Source organism: Sylvia atricapilla, chromosome 3 (assembly GCF_009819655.1).
Source record: "Sylvia atricapilla isolate bSylAtr1 chromosome 3, bSylAtr1.pri, whole genome shotgun sequence".
NCBI lineage: Eukaryota > Metazoa > Chordata > Aves > Passeriformes > Sylviidae > Sylvia > Sylvia atricapilla.
The window spans coordinates 113,015,089-113,031,178 of NC_089142.1; the positions used below are offsets into that span (position 1 = coordinate 113,015,089).

Genomic DNA, 16,090 nt, shown 5'->3' on the forward strand with positions numbered 1-16,090 from the left:
TTAGAGGTATGGACCCTTTTAGGTGGACCAGGCAGAATGTCTGTTCCAGTTTGTACATGAGATTGTGTGTAACTTTATCACTCTCATTACACGTAGTTCCTCAAAATATGTGGAAATCTAATAGAACAAAATCTGAGGGTGAGCTAAATGGGAATTATGGTTGGGCTGCTTTTTGGAGCTGAACATGTGATATTGCATTTTAGAGATTCTGAAATCTGTTAAGTTAGCAGGAAAGAAAAGCTCTTGTTACAGTCTTTTAAAATGTAATCAGTAGGGAGTTTCTGTTCCCTTTTTCTGGGCTATATGTCATCAGCTGGTATTTTGGTTACTTCTGCTTCTCTCAGACAACAGAAACTACACAAACTGTTTGAAATTAGCTTTTGTTTAAAGTGTAAATGACCAGATTTTCAAAAAATCCAAGACGCAGATTGTTGTGAAAATAGCTCCATAAAATTTCTGCTGTATTCAGCTCTGTCTCTCTGGTTTTTTTCCTCTCATGCAGGCGATACGGATTATGGTTTCGGTTGAGGAAGTTAATACTCTGGTTGCTGGGAGTGTACATAGCCATCCCATTTCTAGTAAAACTTTGCCCTGCTATTCAGGCAAAGCTGGTCTTCCTAAACTTTGGTAAGTGACTCAGTGAGGTGGGTGGCTGAGGGGACAGGGGAGGGGTGTCTTTGTCACTTGTTTGCCTTCACTTTCACCCTGCATGTGAACAGCTTGTGAAGGACTGAACTTTGACAAGTTGTAAACGTCCAAAGATTGTGGTTTGGACAGCATTCTCTGTGGCCCTGGTGGTGGCTGTAGCATGTCTTTATTTATGTAGTGACCAAACTGAAGCCAATTTTCAGCCAAAAGAGTTTTACTTCAGGAAAACTGTGCAATATGTCAGATGCGTTTTTCAGAAGGGTTCACACAGTTGCATTAATAGACAGCAAGCAAGTGAAATTAAATCCAGCAATCTAAACTTGCATCTAATCCTACTCGTATTTTGTAATGAAGTTTTGAAAAATATCTTCCTCTGACTGTGGAAGCTAGAAGGACCAACTATGGATACATTGTTTTTTATATAACTTGTCTAATTTGGATTGCATGCTTTGCATGTTTTCACACCTTGCATGATGGTTGCTGGGAAGTGTGCACATGTGCAGGGCAGCTCTTGTGCTTTGGTTGTCAGAACTGACAGCTACCTGAATAGTGCAGTTTTCAGTGATTTTGCTTTTGCAGAGCTTTGTTAGGTCTCACTGACGTTCCTGCCTCTGCTCATTCACAGGTGACAAAAATAATTGTCCTGTAGCATTTTCTTGTTGCTGTGTTTGCCAGGTTTCCTCAGTACGGTCTACAATGTGTTTAGACTCAGGACAGAGACCTCTAGGGAAATTGTCCAGAAACCTGCCCTTGGAGGTGGGTAGTCATGAGCAGCATGGAGAGTGGGAGAAAATGGGCCAGCTTTTGAAGGAGTATTCGGCTCCAGTGGTTTTGGAAGTTCACCCCTGAACAGATACAAGACCTTGGTAAAGTGGCAAAATATTTAGAAGAAAATCACCATGGCAGCTCCAAAGAGGGGGAAGTTACTGCAATGTGTTGGGCCCTGGCTGCTAGTTAATGGACACTGCTCATTACTGGACAGCACCTCAGGGGAAGGACAGCAGAGCAGCAGGCACTGTGACCACTCAAACTGCAACTGAACCTGTGCCAGGAGCAGCTGGCCCTGTACAGAACAAGAAATCCAAGATGAAATCAGTTTGTGTAGTGATGATGAAGTGGAAGCAGGACCCTCACAACCTCCGAGGGAGAGGCAGGGCCAGAGATAATCACCTGATCCCTGTCCCCAGGTGAGCTGTGAGGCGAGTCCACTCATCTCAAGGAAACAGACTTTGTGTTCTGCTGCAGTGGAGCTCCATTTTATGGGAAGAGACTGAATCCAAATCAGCTAATCACCACGCCACTGATGCAGCGGAGATTTATAAGGCAGAATGGACAGAAATGGTTAAATGTTTGTCAAAGGAAGATTTGTCTGTCTCCCACACCTTCTCTTAATTTTAGCCTGTTCCCTGTTTTTTGGTGGTTGCCTGTGTCTTCTTACCTTGCTCTCTTTGCTGTTCATATTTTAAATCACAGCTGTAGCAAATTCATCTTTCTACATAAAAGGGTCTTCCCAGCACAGTGGATCAGTTTGTACAGCCTTCCGGTGCTTTGGTTAAGCATTTTTATAAGAAAATAAAGGTTAAAAAAAATTAATTTTTTTTGTTTTGTTTTTGATTTCAGTGAGGGTCCCATATTTCATTGACTTGAAAAGACCACAGGATCAAGGTTTAAACCACACCTGTAATTATTACTTGCAGCCAGAGGAGGATGTAACCATTGGAGTCTGGTAAGGAATCCAGTTCTGTGCAGTATGTGCCATGCATCTTTATCCTTCTTTTTGTTCTCCGTGTTGCCTATTCAGTCTTTTTGCTGTGTCTGCTCTCATTTGAGGACGTTTGTGTTTTCCTCTGCCAAGTGACCGAGTTCATGTTGGAAAGCATGCAAATCTCTGGGGCTCATCTGAGCTCAGGGCAGTAAATGCACAAAACACAGCCAGACAACCTGTGCATTCAGAGAAATATAAAAATTTGGAATAATAAAAGTTGCAGGTCTGTATCACTGCAAAGATCCTGCCTCCAGATCAGGCCAGACGCGTGGAGTTAGACGTTTTGTCATTCAACTCTGATTCATACTTTATTTTGCAAAATACACGTGGAGGAAGATGGGAAAACAGTTCGAAGTGTTCGGAGTAGGAGTAAGAAAATTCAGTTCATAAAACATATGTAAGATTTGGAGAGTGGGTGAGAACGGAACACACAGTTTACTCTCTTCACAAAACAAGTGACAGTGTCAGAGCTCATTTGTCATTTCTTTCTCACAAGGATGAATTTTCTGGTCCCAGATAGGGACAATTCATTTTAGCTTCTTGTTCCTCTGGACCATGTCAGATGTGGAGGGAAGGGGGTGTTCCCTTAATACAGACAGTGATATTCAGTCTGTGTAGTGCAGGACTTGGATTTCTCAGCTGTGTAATGTGTCCTTTAATGCAGTAGAGATTTTCTCTTCACAGGGAACCTAACCTTTAAATGCTTAGTGAGATAGAGATATAATGGTTAAATGGGATAGAGATATAATTATCCTTAGCGCAATTTCTGTCCTTTTAGTAAATTTTAGTGAAAGATATGTTTAGAAACTTGAAAACGTCAGTCTTTCCAGGATAGGCTGATATACAGTGGTTTGATTCTTCACTTGGACAAATAAAATTCTACCTGTTAAGCAAGTTTTTATTGCAGTCTTGGGATTTGTATTTTGTTTCCCTTGCAAGCGTACTATGTATCTTTGCTAAAACAGAACTTCCAGTTTCTGGTGGCAGTTCAGAGGCTGTCATTTGTCATGATATTTATGGAAGGTTTTCACAAAAGTTTGGAACCTGGCTTTTAAAAGCCAGTGCAAGGTCTTGTGTTTGGTACGTTTGTGAAACAAAGTCCTTAGCCTGCTTTGTTCCTAAGTTTGCAAAAGTCTTGGGGCAGAACAGTTGAAGAACTTTTGAATCTCACAATTTACTGAGGCTTTTTACCTTTTCAATACCTTGACATCTGCTGGCTGCACGCAAGCAAGTAGATTTTTACATTGCTTGCCCCCTATTAGTGTGTCCTCTGAGCTTTACATCTGGGGAGGATCAGCGTGGTAGGTGCAAACCTGTCTGCCTTCAGGTAAAAAGACATGTGAATACTGAAGATGGCTGTAAGCCAGACCCCTTCTCAACAACCGAGATGGTTATGGCCATGTACTTGCTTTGTGTTTGTATCCTAATTATCCAGTTTAATTCCCTACCTTCTGTTCAGTCTGTCATTCCTCTTTCTGTTCCACCAGTGCTGAGTTCTTTCTTGCAGGCCACCTAGGTACAGTATCTACAGAAGAACTGCTGTGAGTTAAAAATTCCTGCCTGTTCTAGACCGTACCTTTTCCAGCTAAATTGCTGTACCTTCAAGAACCTTGTGGCTGAAAACAAAACACATGATCTTCTCCTCAGAGCCTGGGCTTCTCCTTCACCTCAGACTAGCTGTAGAGTCACATATGCCTCTCAATCTTGGAACATTCTTTCCAAGCCCAACTGCCTTTGATTATTCTGAACATCTGCTGACCTACCAGTGAATCTTGTTTATGGTATATAAGTATGTTAATTGAAGTAATTAAGTGCCATAAAAGCTGAGGAACTGCGATTCTTTCTCCAGAGCAGCAGGAAGTTCAGTAATTGTGCCTTTGAAGTTTGATGCCTTGCACAGACAGCCCTAAGTTTTGAAGGCAGTGGTGATGGGAGGTGAAGATGTAGAAGTAAGTGTAGCCACTGCCTTTTTTCAATTTGACCATTTGTCAGCTCATCAGGACAGTTCTGTGGGAAGTGTGTGTGAGGTGTGTAATCCTGAGTGAAGGAGTTGAACAGGAAATCTCAGCACTCAAGGGGCAGACACTTCAGTGAAGAGGAGCAGCAGGAGAGTGTAAATTTTCCTTCTGTCCACAGGCACACGGTCCCTGCAGCCTTGTGGAAGAATGCCCGAGGGAAGGACCAGCTGTGGTTTGAGGAGGCTTTGGGCTCCAGCCATCCTGTAATCCTTTACCTGCACGGCAATGCAGGAACACGGTGAGGCACAAAACACTCACGGCTTTGTTTCAGGATGTGTTTTCCTGTCTTGTCACAGCTTCAGCACATCAAGAAAGATGGAAAAAACCTCCTTAGGGGTTGTAGTGATGGGACAAGGGATAATGGTTTTAAACTAGAAGAGGCTCAATTCAGATCAGATACAGGGCAGAGATTGTTTACAGTGAGAGTGGTGGTCAAACACTGGAACAGGTTACCCAGAGAGATGGCAGGTGCCCCGTCCCTAAAGACATTCAAGGTCAGGCTGGGTGGGGGTCTGAGCAAACTGGTCTAGTTGAAGATTCTCCCCTGCTCGTTGTTGGGGATTTGGACTAGATGGCCTTTGAAGGACTCTTCCAACCCAAACCATTCTATGATTAAAACCAAAATAAAGTCTAGAATTAGTTTGGTGCTTCTCCTTTTAAAATATGGCACATGTGTTTTATGGAATGATCCTTCTCCATTTATTGAATGTGGGAATAGATTTATTGCAGTTATCAGAGATATCTGATATTATAGTTTACCTCTGCTAGAAGCCAGGAGGCTGTGACCCTTCCTTAATCAGGTGATGAGAAGTACTTCTTTTCAGTACAGTAGTCTCTGAATTGAGACATGGGGTGATGTTAGTGCTTCTGTATATGTGACTCACAGGCACTAAATAAACCTTCCAGTTCCTTTTGTGAGTTTATTTTGGTAATTAACACATTCTGAGGAGAGGAAGGAAAATCAGAAGGAAAGAGGAAGGTCATGTGCTGATCTTGTTTCAGTATTGCATCTGTCCAGGACACTTGTCTGGGCCAGAAGCACTTCTAAAATTTGTAATTTTATAGTTGGCTGTTTAGTGGCTAAAGTAGTAGGTTAGTTCACTCTACTTTGTTGCTGGATGCTAAAAACTATTAATGCACAATGCAGTGTGAAGATACTTCTCAGGATCATGTTCTTCCTGCCACCTCTCCACGTGTTACAGTGCTTTTGTTCATTTACTAGAACATGGTCTTTTCTCTTAAAAATATTCATTTTACGTGTCATTTCTTTCCCTGTGCTTGGGGGGGGGTGGGTGCCAAGTGAGAAAATCTAAGGGCCACCTGCTTGGTTTACTGTCATGATTTCTGCTGGGAGCATCAAATTTTTGAGAGTCAGAGCTGCTGGCTGGGGCAGCACTTGTGGCAAGAGATCAGGGTATGCAGAGCAAAAAGGGGCAGCCTGTTCTGCTTGCATTACAGGCTTTGGAAAAGGCAGATAGCAGAGTGGGTTGAAAACTTCATTTTTACCTGCTGTGAGGCAAGATTTATATGGAGAAGTTGACTTTAAAATTATGTCCTGCATAGCTCAACAAAGCCTGGCTGTCTCCTTGAAGCCTATGACAAAGCAGTTATAGTGCTTCTTATGTTGGGCATGTTTTTGTTAGATTCCTTCAGGCAATTGGGAAATATGTTTCTGGAAACGTAAGTGCTCAGATGTGTTTGGTTTGGGTTTTTTTGGTGTTTGTTTCTTTTTGTTTGGTTGCTTTGTTTTATGTTTTTGTCTTTTTTCCTCTCCTTTTCTCTTCATCAATCACTGTTGCCAGAGGAGGGGATCACAGGGTGGAGCTTTACAAGGTGAGTGGCTGCCTGGGTTGTCCAAATATCTGCATTAACACAGCAGGTGTGCACAGAGTTGAGAAGGCTGCTCAGACAGCCCACTGCCAGCAGACACAGCCCTTGGGGCTCTCAGTGGCCTTTGAAAAAGAAGTCTGTATGGGAAAAGAGATCTGTAAGCTGTAGGCACATTTCCCTCATCTTCTAAGATGTTTGAAAGATCTTTTATTTGCTGTCTTTTTTTGCTGTTATTGGCAGCTCCAGCTGAGCTAACCAAAACAGCTTCTGGGAAAAATCAAAAGTTTTACTTAATTACAGCCCAAATTTGAATGATTAGCTTAGTGTACTGATTTGAGGTACCATTTAAGAGTATTCAGCCTGGATTTCCCCTTTACTCATGGCACAGTGCATTTGTATGATGGTGCTGTCTCATGTGCAGAAGGTTCTGTAGAAAACTCAATGAATTTCCCAGATGTAGCCCTATGGTGGGAGTTACGTGAGAACACAGCTGCTTTCTGTGTTTTGTCTAAGGATTTTTGGGGTGATTTATTTTATTAAACTCTCTTTTGGCTGAAATTCCCACACACGAGTCTCTTGATCTCATATCACATATTTGTAAAAGAGGCATAATTGGTTTTGCTGGTTCATTTCAGAGAGGTCTGAATCTGTTGTTCTCTGTATTTGTATCAGTTTTGGCACTCATAAAGCTTTATTGCAATTCAATGCAAGATCCCCTGCTGCAAAATATTTTAAATTCAGATTTCTTAGAAAATAGTGTTTAGCAACCCCAAGGAGGCAGGTGATACCTCATTTCCTTTAAGAAAAAAAAAATGAGCTCAGTTGCAGAAAATTGGTTGAGGAGACTGTCACGTATGGTGATCCGTTTTGTCGTTTTTCTGGGAAACAGCCTGAGCTGCAGTGCATTTTGTGGTGGCCAAGACAGGCAGAGGTTTTGATTTTGATGGACAAGAGTAACAGTGCATCAGAATATACAGACTTGGTGTGTTTCTGTGTGTACATATACAGAGAACACAGTTTACCAAAACCTAAGGTTTCTATTCCTGGGTCTGGTATTCTTTGCTTTGGGAACATCCAGGCAAGCTGCTTAGTTTGCCTTTTTCAGTCAGTGTGGACACACACATGGGCTTAGCAGAGCCACTCCAGAACTCCAGGTTTTTGTTTATAATCCCAGCAGAATAAGACAGTTTGGGATGCTGTCCTTTTTGCTGGTGCTTTCAATAGGCCTTCAATGCAGTCAACACAGAGCAAATGTGTATAGAAGATATGAGAACTCCCAACATATTAAAGAGTTTTTAATGGCCTGGGAAAGGGAAGATTGTACATCATATCTTAGCAGTAAAATCACATTGTGAAGCTAATCCTCAAACTTTTCAAGAAGAAACTTCATCTTCTGCATGTGCAGTCAGGGAATTCAATGTGCAGGTGAACATGTAAAAATGTCATACAGTGATTCAATGGGAAACAGCTGTCCTGCAGGATCTCATTTGTCTAGTGGGACAATGGAAGTGCTCTCTCCCTTTCCAGTCAGGTGCCGGTTGTCTTTGTGAGCTCCACTTGATACTGTGTGCCTCAAAGTGGTTGTGAAATGTTTATCTGTTTATAAAGCTACCCAGTATATTTAATCTCTTAAAACTGTGCTACAAGTAATGCTCAGCTGACAGGTGTCATTTCATTTGTAGAGTACAGTAGTCCCACTAGAAATGGTGTTGGCATTATATTTCCTCTTTAGAGTGTAGCACAATACTAATATTGCTTTTTTAAAAAATCATGTATCATACACAGACCACAAGAGCAATGTTTTAATCCTTTTGTAACTTTTTGTTGATTATTGTCTGCCACAGAGCCCTTATGTTCACATCAAGCAATGGTAGCTTGGAATGCTTGTATTTGTTTTAACAAGGCACTTTTTCAAAGCAACATTGAGTGGTTTTACTTGCTTTAAACAGATTTTTTTAGGATTACCATTGGTTATAACATAAATATTCATAATAGAGCAACTGCACATTTTTGATCTGTACATTTAAGCCTTCTGAAACTGGCTCCGATATGTTATGCTTACATTTTATGCCAATTCAAGGAATGTAATTAAAGCAGTTGTACTCTTTCACTGGAAAACATGAAAGTCTTTGTAGGAGAAACAGTAGGATATTTGCAGATCTTAAGGTCAAAGCTGTTAAAGGGATAATCAACATCTTGGGTAGCCTGATATGAGGTCCAGGAAACAAACAGAGTAAAACCAGTGGGCTGAGATGATGAGTGTTTGGAAAGCTCTGTGCCTGCTACATTGAAAAGCTGTAAATTGGCCATTTAACATGTCAATAATTTTATAAAATTAATTCTTTGGCCTGATGCAAGATCATGGCTGGTGTGCAAGACTCTGTTATGGGTTTCTGAGTGTTTCTCTGCCTTTCAGGTTCTCAGTTCTCTGGGGTACCATGTGGTGACGTTTGACTATCGAGGTATGTGGGCTTCTTTCACAAACACTTGCTGCCAGATGATTAGGTGTGGTTATTGCTTCTCTTTTTTCCTCCCTCATGGGTATCCAAAGAATTTCCAGAAATTTCTTGCCAGTGCCTTCCTGTATAGCACTGCTTCCCGCTGTCCAGCTGGGTGGGCTCTGGCTCGGCTGTCCTCATGCACAGGGCACAGATTTGGGGCTGAGGAGCAGAGAGTGAGCCAGGGACACAGGCTGTCTCAGCACCCACTTGAGGCACCCCCAGGTGCACAGATGGAAGCTGATGGGCTTGCCTAGGTGTAGTCCTTTTGGATAAGATCTAGTTGACTTTCCTAAGGTCACACAAGGAGCTGAACTTGTACTTACTTCCTTCTAAAAGCTCAGATGAGATAAGACAGAGTAAATGATTTCCTAACAATACTTGGCAGAAGCCATGACTGCTTTGCACCTCTGCTCCAGCAGTCAGGCATCTGCTGCTCCTTTTTTACCTACTTAGCATTTAAGCTATGGCTGCAGTGTAATGCCACTGCAGATACAGGAAAGAAATTAATCCATTGCATTGTTATCAAGAAGACACCTAGGAGAGGTTTATTTGTAGGAGCTTGCCCTGTTTTTCAATCCTGCTGGCAACTGCTTCTCTGGCTGCTTATAAGGTATCAGAAGGGATGTGAGGTGCTGGCTGCTAAGAGCACACAATGTGTGGATGTGCTGCAGCAGTGATGGATCCAAAACAGTCAGGAGGGTGGAAAATTGCTGGAGGGCACTGATTGAACAGCACAGACAAACTGATGTTGCAACAGCTCTGTGAGAGGCGTTTGGGTTTTGGCCCTAAGCATCCAATCCTGTGCTGTCAGGGACTTCACTTACAAATTGGTTACATGCATGCAGAGGCAGGGAAGGTTTGGGAGCTGGGCTGTTGCAGGTGGGTATGTGCAAGAATGCTGTTGTAACAGTGTTTGGGATCCTGTCCTGGTTTTTATCGTTGGCTAAATCCACAACAACTCCTTGGCAGACAGCAGTCACCTGGATTACATTACTGTGAGTCAATCAGGGCTTTCAGCCCCAAATCGTAGAGGTGCACACAAACAGAAAGTACCCATGACCTGGGACATTTGCAGCTGCAGAGGGGCTGCCTGGGGCTGGCTCTGCTGAGCAGGGATTCTCAGTAGGAGCCTCTGTGTTCCAGGCTGGGGTGACTCCATAGGCAGCCCGTCAGAGAGGGGAATGACCTACGACGCCCTTCATGTCTTCGACTGGATAAAAGCACGGAGTGGAGACAACCCTGTCTATATATGGGGACACTCCCTGGGCACAGGGTAAGCATCTAATCTTAGTGGCACTTCTAAAGAAGCAGCTTCTAAAGAACATTAAGCACTGACCTTGGGTGAAGGTGCTGTTTTGTTGTAATCTCTGGGCTGGCTTGGCTTGGCATCTGTGACATGATTTCTGGAGGGTGTCTTCTCCCTTTGCACTGTACAGAGTGAGAAGGACTGCAGTGAAGGACTGAAGCAATGGATCTTGAACCTTAATTTCCAGAGCGTTCACACTAGAAAGACACTTAGAATAATAGATTGCAGATTGTCTTTCAGAGCAGAACATCAGACTTCTCTGGTATTCTGAGAGCGTCTTGGAGCAGCCACACCTCTGTGTGCCTTGTCCTTAAAAAAGGTTTTCCTCCTGTCCTGATGAACTTGCTGTGTGTAATCAATGCATGACCAAGCTGCTGGCCACCTCTGATATTAGCATGGTCATGCCTGGCACAGGGAAGTTCAAGGTGTCAAGTGCCTTTGCCTTCCTGCTTTTAACTTTCATTCCTGCTTCTTCCCTTTCCACGGCTATCTGGAGGTGAGCAGTGTTCAGCACCACATGCTCTTGCCCTTGTGACTGGTAAGGAGCAGAGGGCAAACACAAGAGTTAGCTTTGAGTTCAGCTGTGTGCAAATAAACTTCGAGACCACAAATGCTGTGAAACACATGCTGGGACAGGGAGGTATTTCAGGGAAGTGGCTCTTCATTGCTGTGACACTAAACACCCTGCTTCTTTGTTTGAGAGAAGACAAAGACTTTGGTTCGTCCTTTGTATTTTTTGCTCTGCTCAGAATCCCTTTCTGGGTCAGAGCATGCTTGTGATGTTTCCCAACACTCCAGTCAGAGTGTCCTGAGACTGATCCCCCGCTGAGTTCTCTAGTGACCCCAGCCAGTCTGGAGTTCAAGGTTTGTGAAATGCACAAGTGCTTGGAGGACTTGGCAACTTTGGAAATATCCCTGTCCCATTAGGGTGATGCACAGGGGAGACCTTGCTGCTTTCTGTCCCAGTTAGGGAAGCTCCTTGCAGCATAGCCCTGGGATGCTGCACTGCAGCTGCCTGGGACACAGCACCCCTCTGCTCATACCCCTGCATTCCCCTCATGCTTGCACAGCCCTTGTGGTCTGGAGGCTGTGTCATGGTGCTGTGGATGTGCTAGGAGCCTGAGAGCCAGCATCTAAGCCCCATCTAAGGGGCTGCCTGCTGTGTTTCTCCCTTGGACTTGTTCACTTAAGCACAGGCCCCTGATGTCACTTGGGGCAATCGGGGACAGGTCACTGGGAGCACAGGTCACTGTGGGGCAGCTGCTGCACCTCGGGCAGTGTGAGGGGGTGACCTTGTGGCTGGTGAGTTGTACCTGAGCCATCTCTGGAGCTGCTGCTCTGCACAGGGCCTGTGCCAATCCAATGCTCCTTCCTCTTTGCAGGGTTGCAACAAATCTGGTGCGGCGCCTCTGTGAGAGAGGTGAGTATGGCATGTGGATGCTCTTCCCAGCAGCCTGCTAATGCTGGTCCAGGTTCCCACAGACCTTTGGGTGGTGACAGGGCTGTCCTTGGTGCACTGTGGTGGCAGCTGCTCTCATGAGGCAGAGCCTGGCCTTGCAGGCTGTCTGCACCCCTGCATTTCAGCACGTTGCCTTTGGCCTTTCAGAAACGCCCCCAGACGCCCTGATCCTGGAGTCTCCCTTCACCAACATCCGGGAGGAGGCACGGAGCCACCCCTTCTCTGTGGCAAGTACACGGTGACACTCACCCTGGTGGCATGGAACTGTGTGCAGAGAAATGGGCCTTCAGGAGTGTTGGAGCTGAGCTGGCTGCACAGCTCCTGGGGCACTGTGGTACCTGTAAACCTCGGGGTAGGGAACTATAGCTGGGACAGCTGCTGGGGACACGCAGTGAGCAGTGCCAGAGCCACGTGTCCAGTGTGGGAATGAGCTGCTCTGGACTGAGCACACACCCAGGCCAGGCCTCGGGTGCAGCCAGGCTGGGGAGGTGCCCTGGGATAAAGCTCTTCCAGGAAGAATTGCCAGCAGTCCTGCATGATACCTGGAGACTTTGACTATGCAAGCACCACAGGGCCTGCTCCTGAGCAGGCTGGTGAGACAGGCTGGAACAGGGGAGGAAAAATAATGCTGGTGGAAACAGTGGCAGTCTTGCCAAGGGGTGTTATGGGGTGGCAGTGGCCTGCCCTGTTAATGCTCTTTGTGTAACTGCCCTGCAGGTACCTGCCGCTAATGCATGTTTTCTGTCTCAGATATACAGATACTTCCCTGGATTTGACTGGTTCTTCCTTGACCCCATCACGACAAGTGGAATTAAATTTGCAAATGATGAGAAGTGAGTTCCCTCTTTGCTGGGGTTTCAGCTGTGGCTGCAGCAAGCCACAGCAAGCATCTATGAGGTTAGACATGAGACTGCACTATTTGGCTCTTTTTCCTTGCTGCATTGCTCTTACTGGAGTGATTTCAATTACTCTCACAGCCCTGAGAGCAGCACAGTGGAGCTCTGTCTTTTTAAATTCTTCATAGTAAAGACAGATGCAACAGAGAGAACAGAGACTACTCAGGGATATGCTGATTTGGTTCATGCCATTGATGGCTATCAAGCGTACCTTAGATGTTAAACAGTAGCACTGGAACACGGAAGGAAGGTTTGGGAAGATTCCTTTGTTGTGTATTTGCCTAAGCCACCTTGTCTGTAATCACACTGGCTCTTTTCACTGAGTCTTTCATTGAAGAGCCTGAGCATTTGTGAGTTTCCAGTATTGAAACCAAACCAGACCTGGGGGGGGGTGATGATTTACAGTGAAGCAAGCCACTTTTCTCTGGTCTAAGCAGCAAGAAAAATTTATGAGCATGTCTTTCACTGGTAAGTTTTCTATAGATCAAATGAATGGTGCCCAGATAAGGTTTTAAATCATAGTTGATAACTCACAGGATGTGTTTGTCATTACAGTTTTCTTAAAAATGTATTATGTGTTGATGCTAGAGAATGATGGGATTGCTCTGAGCCTTTGTGACACTGCTGTCTGTTTTACAGTGTGAAATACATTTCCTGCTCCCTGCTCATCCTCCATGCTGAGGATGATCCAGTGGTACCATTTCATCTGGGAAAAAAGGTACACACGTGGCTCTGCAAAGTGATCTGGTGGGAGGAACTGGTGTAGATAAAACAACATCTCAGGCAGGCAAGAAGTCAGGAATATAAAGTGTAAAACATATAGCCCGGAGGGGCTGCAGATTCTGTAGTGTTGGAGGTGGCAAATCAGTCGTGAAATGAGGCTGGAGCTGCCGAAGCTGCTCAAGGCAGGGCTCCTCAGCCATGCCAGAGAGGGCCGTGGGTCGGGCAGGGGGAGCTGGGCAGGAGTCACTCGAGTCCCTGACCTGCCTCCCCTCGTGCTCAGCTTTACAACATCGCGGCCACGTCGCGGAGTTTCCGGGACTACAAGGTGCAGTTTGTGCCCTTCCACACAGACCTGGGCTACCGGCACAAGTACATCTACAGGAGTCCAGAGCTACCTCGGATACTGCGGTAACTGTGCTGGGCTCTGGGCTCTGCATGGCGGGGAGGAGCCCCGGGGCTGCCTGGGCACAGGGGGCTGAGCTCTCTGCCTCCTTGCAGAGCAGGTCTTGGGAAGGGGAGCCACAGGAACCTGGGAACACTTTCTGGCTCAGCTCTGCTGGGAGCCGGATGCTCTGGAGGAGCTGCTTGCAGAGCAGTTGCTTCAGTTTGGCTCTTTCAGTGGGAGCCTCTGATGGATGTGAGAGCAAAGCTCAGTGCTGGTCCCTGGAGCTGCAAATGCTTGAGCATTTTGCTTGAGTATTTGCCAGGAGAATAGGAAGACCTGCAAGTGTGTATATATATACACACACATATATATAGAGAGAGCATGCACCAGAGTATAGGAGAGCTGAGTGTCACTGCTTTGTCCTTTCCTTTTCTAGGGAATTCCTGGGAAAATCTGAACATGAGCATCATCACTGAAGACCATCTGCTTGTCAGCACAGAGATTTTCATTTCCTTCCTCTCTCTCCTTTTCCTCCCTGCTCCCTGTGGGTCAGTCTGCCATTCTTCCATCCCTGGCGCTAGAGGAGGTCAGGGATTCCCATTCTAGTCCTGATGTGTACCCTTGGCAACTCCAGCTTCTGGCATCAGCATCTATGGTGGCAGAAGGAAGAAGTTGTTGGCTTCTTCCTGGACTTGGACAGAGGGGTGGTAACAGCCCAGGAGCCAGTACCAAACCGTGAGAAATGTAAGCGCAGCAAATCTCGCCCATCCCTCGTGGTACTGCTGGGAACAGATGTTCCTGGGACACTGTGTCATGACCAAGGATGTTTCTCTCACTTTTAAACACTGCTGCTGTTTTTGGATCATGTAGAGATATATTTGTAGGCAAATGGCTTTTGCCGTGTCTCCTTACTGCAGTTGTCTTGCTCGAGTTTGAGGTGTTCTCTTTCTAGAAAATACATGTTTTGCCTTTCCTTTTTAATCAGTGGCTGTAGTTCCAAATACACAGAGGAGATCCAGGTAGTGAGAAGTATTTTTATTTAACTCTTCAGTCACAATGTGCTGCAAGTGTTGGGGTAATTGCACACATTTGGAAATAAAATGAAAGATTTTTTTTTTGTTCTTCCTTTTGAAGCATCTATTTAATGGGAAAGGCTAGTGCCCTTTTATCTTTCCTGTACCTTTTTCTTTCTAAACATCATTTTTTGCTCCCATCCCTGCTATCCTCTGCGGACATCCTCCCCTTCTTCACAAGTACTTCCTTTTAGGATTGAAATGACACATGTATGTAAACTGCAGAATTGGTTGTTTAAGACAGAATGTATGAGGTTACTTTTTTGCTTGATCTCCTCTTCCATGAACAGTGTGTGCTCAGGCTGCTAGAATGGATGTCTTCCATTACCCCTGTACACACCCAGACAGCCAAGTGCTGCTTTTTGGTGAGAAGGGCAAGGGGTTTTTCTCCTCAACTACTTTTTAACTCCTTGGGTCAGGTTTTCCTGTTCCTGGTGGCAGTGCTGTTCCACTGTAGTTAAAAGCAGGCAGTGATACAGTTTTGATGCAAAAATCAGTCTGAGGTGTCACTCCCCATCTCTTCCCCCTGTGTTCTGTGCACTTCCAGTAGCACATCTTAACCCCTCTGACAGCCATTGTCCAGGAGGCAGAAGTGGAAATGAGCCTTTCCCAAAGGGAGGGGTTCTGGGGATGTCCTTGCCCTGCTTGGGGCTAGAAGAGGGGCTGGTTAATGCCACTGAAGAGCTCTGCACTGAAAGAGGACTCAGTCACACACTGCCTAGCTGGGGTCCTGCCCCGTGTCAGTCCATACAGACAGTACCAGGTGCTGTAGGGTTAGTCACTACTGCTCAAAGGCAATTGTGCTCTGGTCAGGGATGTACAGCATAGTAATAAACTGCTCAGCACGCATCAGAGTTATATCTGCAGGCTCATACTAGCTGCAAAAGAGACAGTAGCTTGTTCTTGTACCAAGATTCTTCTGCCATTAGTGCAGTTGTCCCTGAGGTTTCTGACCCCTGAGACTCATAAAGTAGCTGTGCCACTTCAATACAAGTTCATCAAACATAATTCATCTGGCAGACAAGAAATACTTACCTGGCTCTGGAGAGTAACACACATTCCACTTACTGCTGCTGCTGGCAGCTGGCTTGGGGTGAAGTGCAGCCTGAGCTGGGGCCTGGCTGGCTGCCCTCCTCCTGCTGGGACAGAGCTGGGAGCCCAGCACCAGAACTGCTGCTGCTGCTGGTCCAACCACCACCAGTCCTGTTAGCAGGCCAGTGATATGCTTGGAAATTTAAACTGAAATGTTTATCTAAAAGTGGTGTAGTTTTAATAAAGGCATTGACTGCTGATCACTTTAGCTTTACAAGTTTTACCTGGCAGTTTTTGGGATTTTTTCCTCACACTGAGCAGGCCAGCTGGCTGTGGGACAGGGCTGCAGTAGGGTCGTGTGTGGGAGGTGAGCTTGCAGCTTGGAGTGGGTAAATGTTTGTGACTGCCACCAGCTTTAGGAGAGCGACTCTGCTGGAGCCCAGAGGGTCTGTGC

The 16,090-nt window shown here is 45.4% G+C and overlaps 1 protein-coding gene across 1 annotated transcript in view; it reads left to right on the forward strand.

Annotated features, from left to right (window-relative positions):
• Nucleotides 1-15,894, forward strand: part of ABHD12 (abhydrolase domain containing 12, lysophospholipase) — a 32,388-nt gene extending 16,494 nt beyond the window's left edge. The window contains exons 2-13 of the mRNA XM_066316735.1: nucleotides 503-627; nucleotides 2,269-2,374; nucleotides 4,550-4,669; nucleotides 6,234-6,264; nucleotides 8,678-8,723; nucleotides 9,906-10,035; nucleotides 11,451-11,488; nucleotides 11,675-11,754; nucleotides 12,278-12,360; nucleotides 13,063-13,141; nucleotides 13,427-13,554; nucleotides 13,968-15,894. Coding sequence (XP_066172832.1) covers nucleotides 503-627; nucleotides 2,269-2,374; nucleotides 4,550-4,669; nucleotides 6,234-6,264; nucleotides 8,678-8,723; nucleotides 9,906-10,035; nucleotides 11,451-11,488; nucleotides 11,675-11,754; nucleotides 12,278-12,360; nucleotides 13,063-13,141; nucleotides 13,427-13,554; nucleotides 13,968-14,007 — 1,006 coding nt within the window. The 3' untranslated portion in view covers nucleotides 14,008-15,894. The remainder of the gene's footprint in view (nucleotides 1-502; nucleotides 628-2,268; nucleotides 2,375-4,549; nucleotides 4,670-6,233; nucleotides 6,265-8,677; nucleotides 8,724-9,905; nucleotides 10,036-11,450; nucleotides 11,489-11,674; nucleotides 11,755-12,277; nucleotides 12,361-13,062; nucleotides 13,142-13,426; nucleotides 13,555-13,967) is intronic.
• Nucleotides 15,895-16,090: the final 196 nt, after the last annotated feature.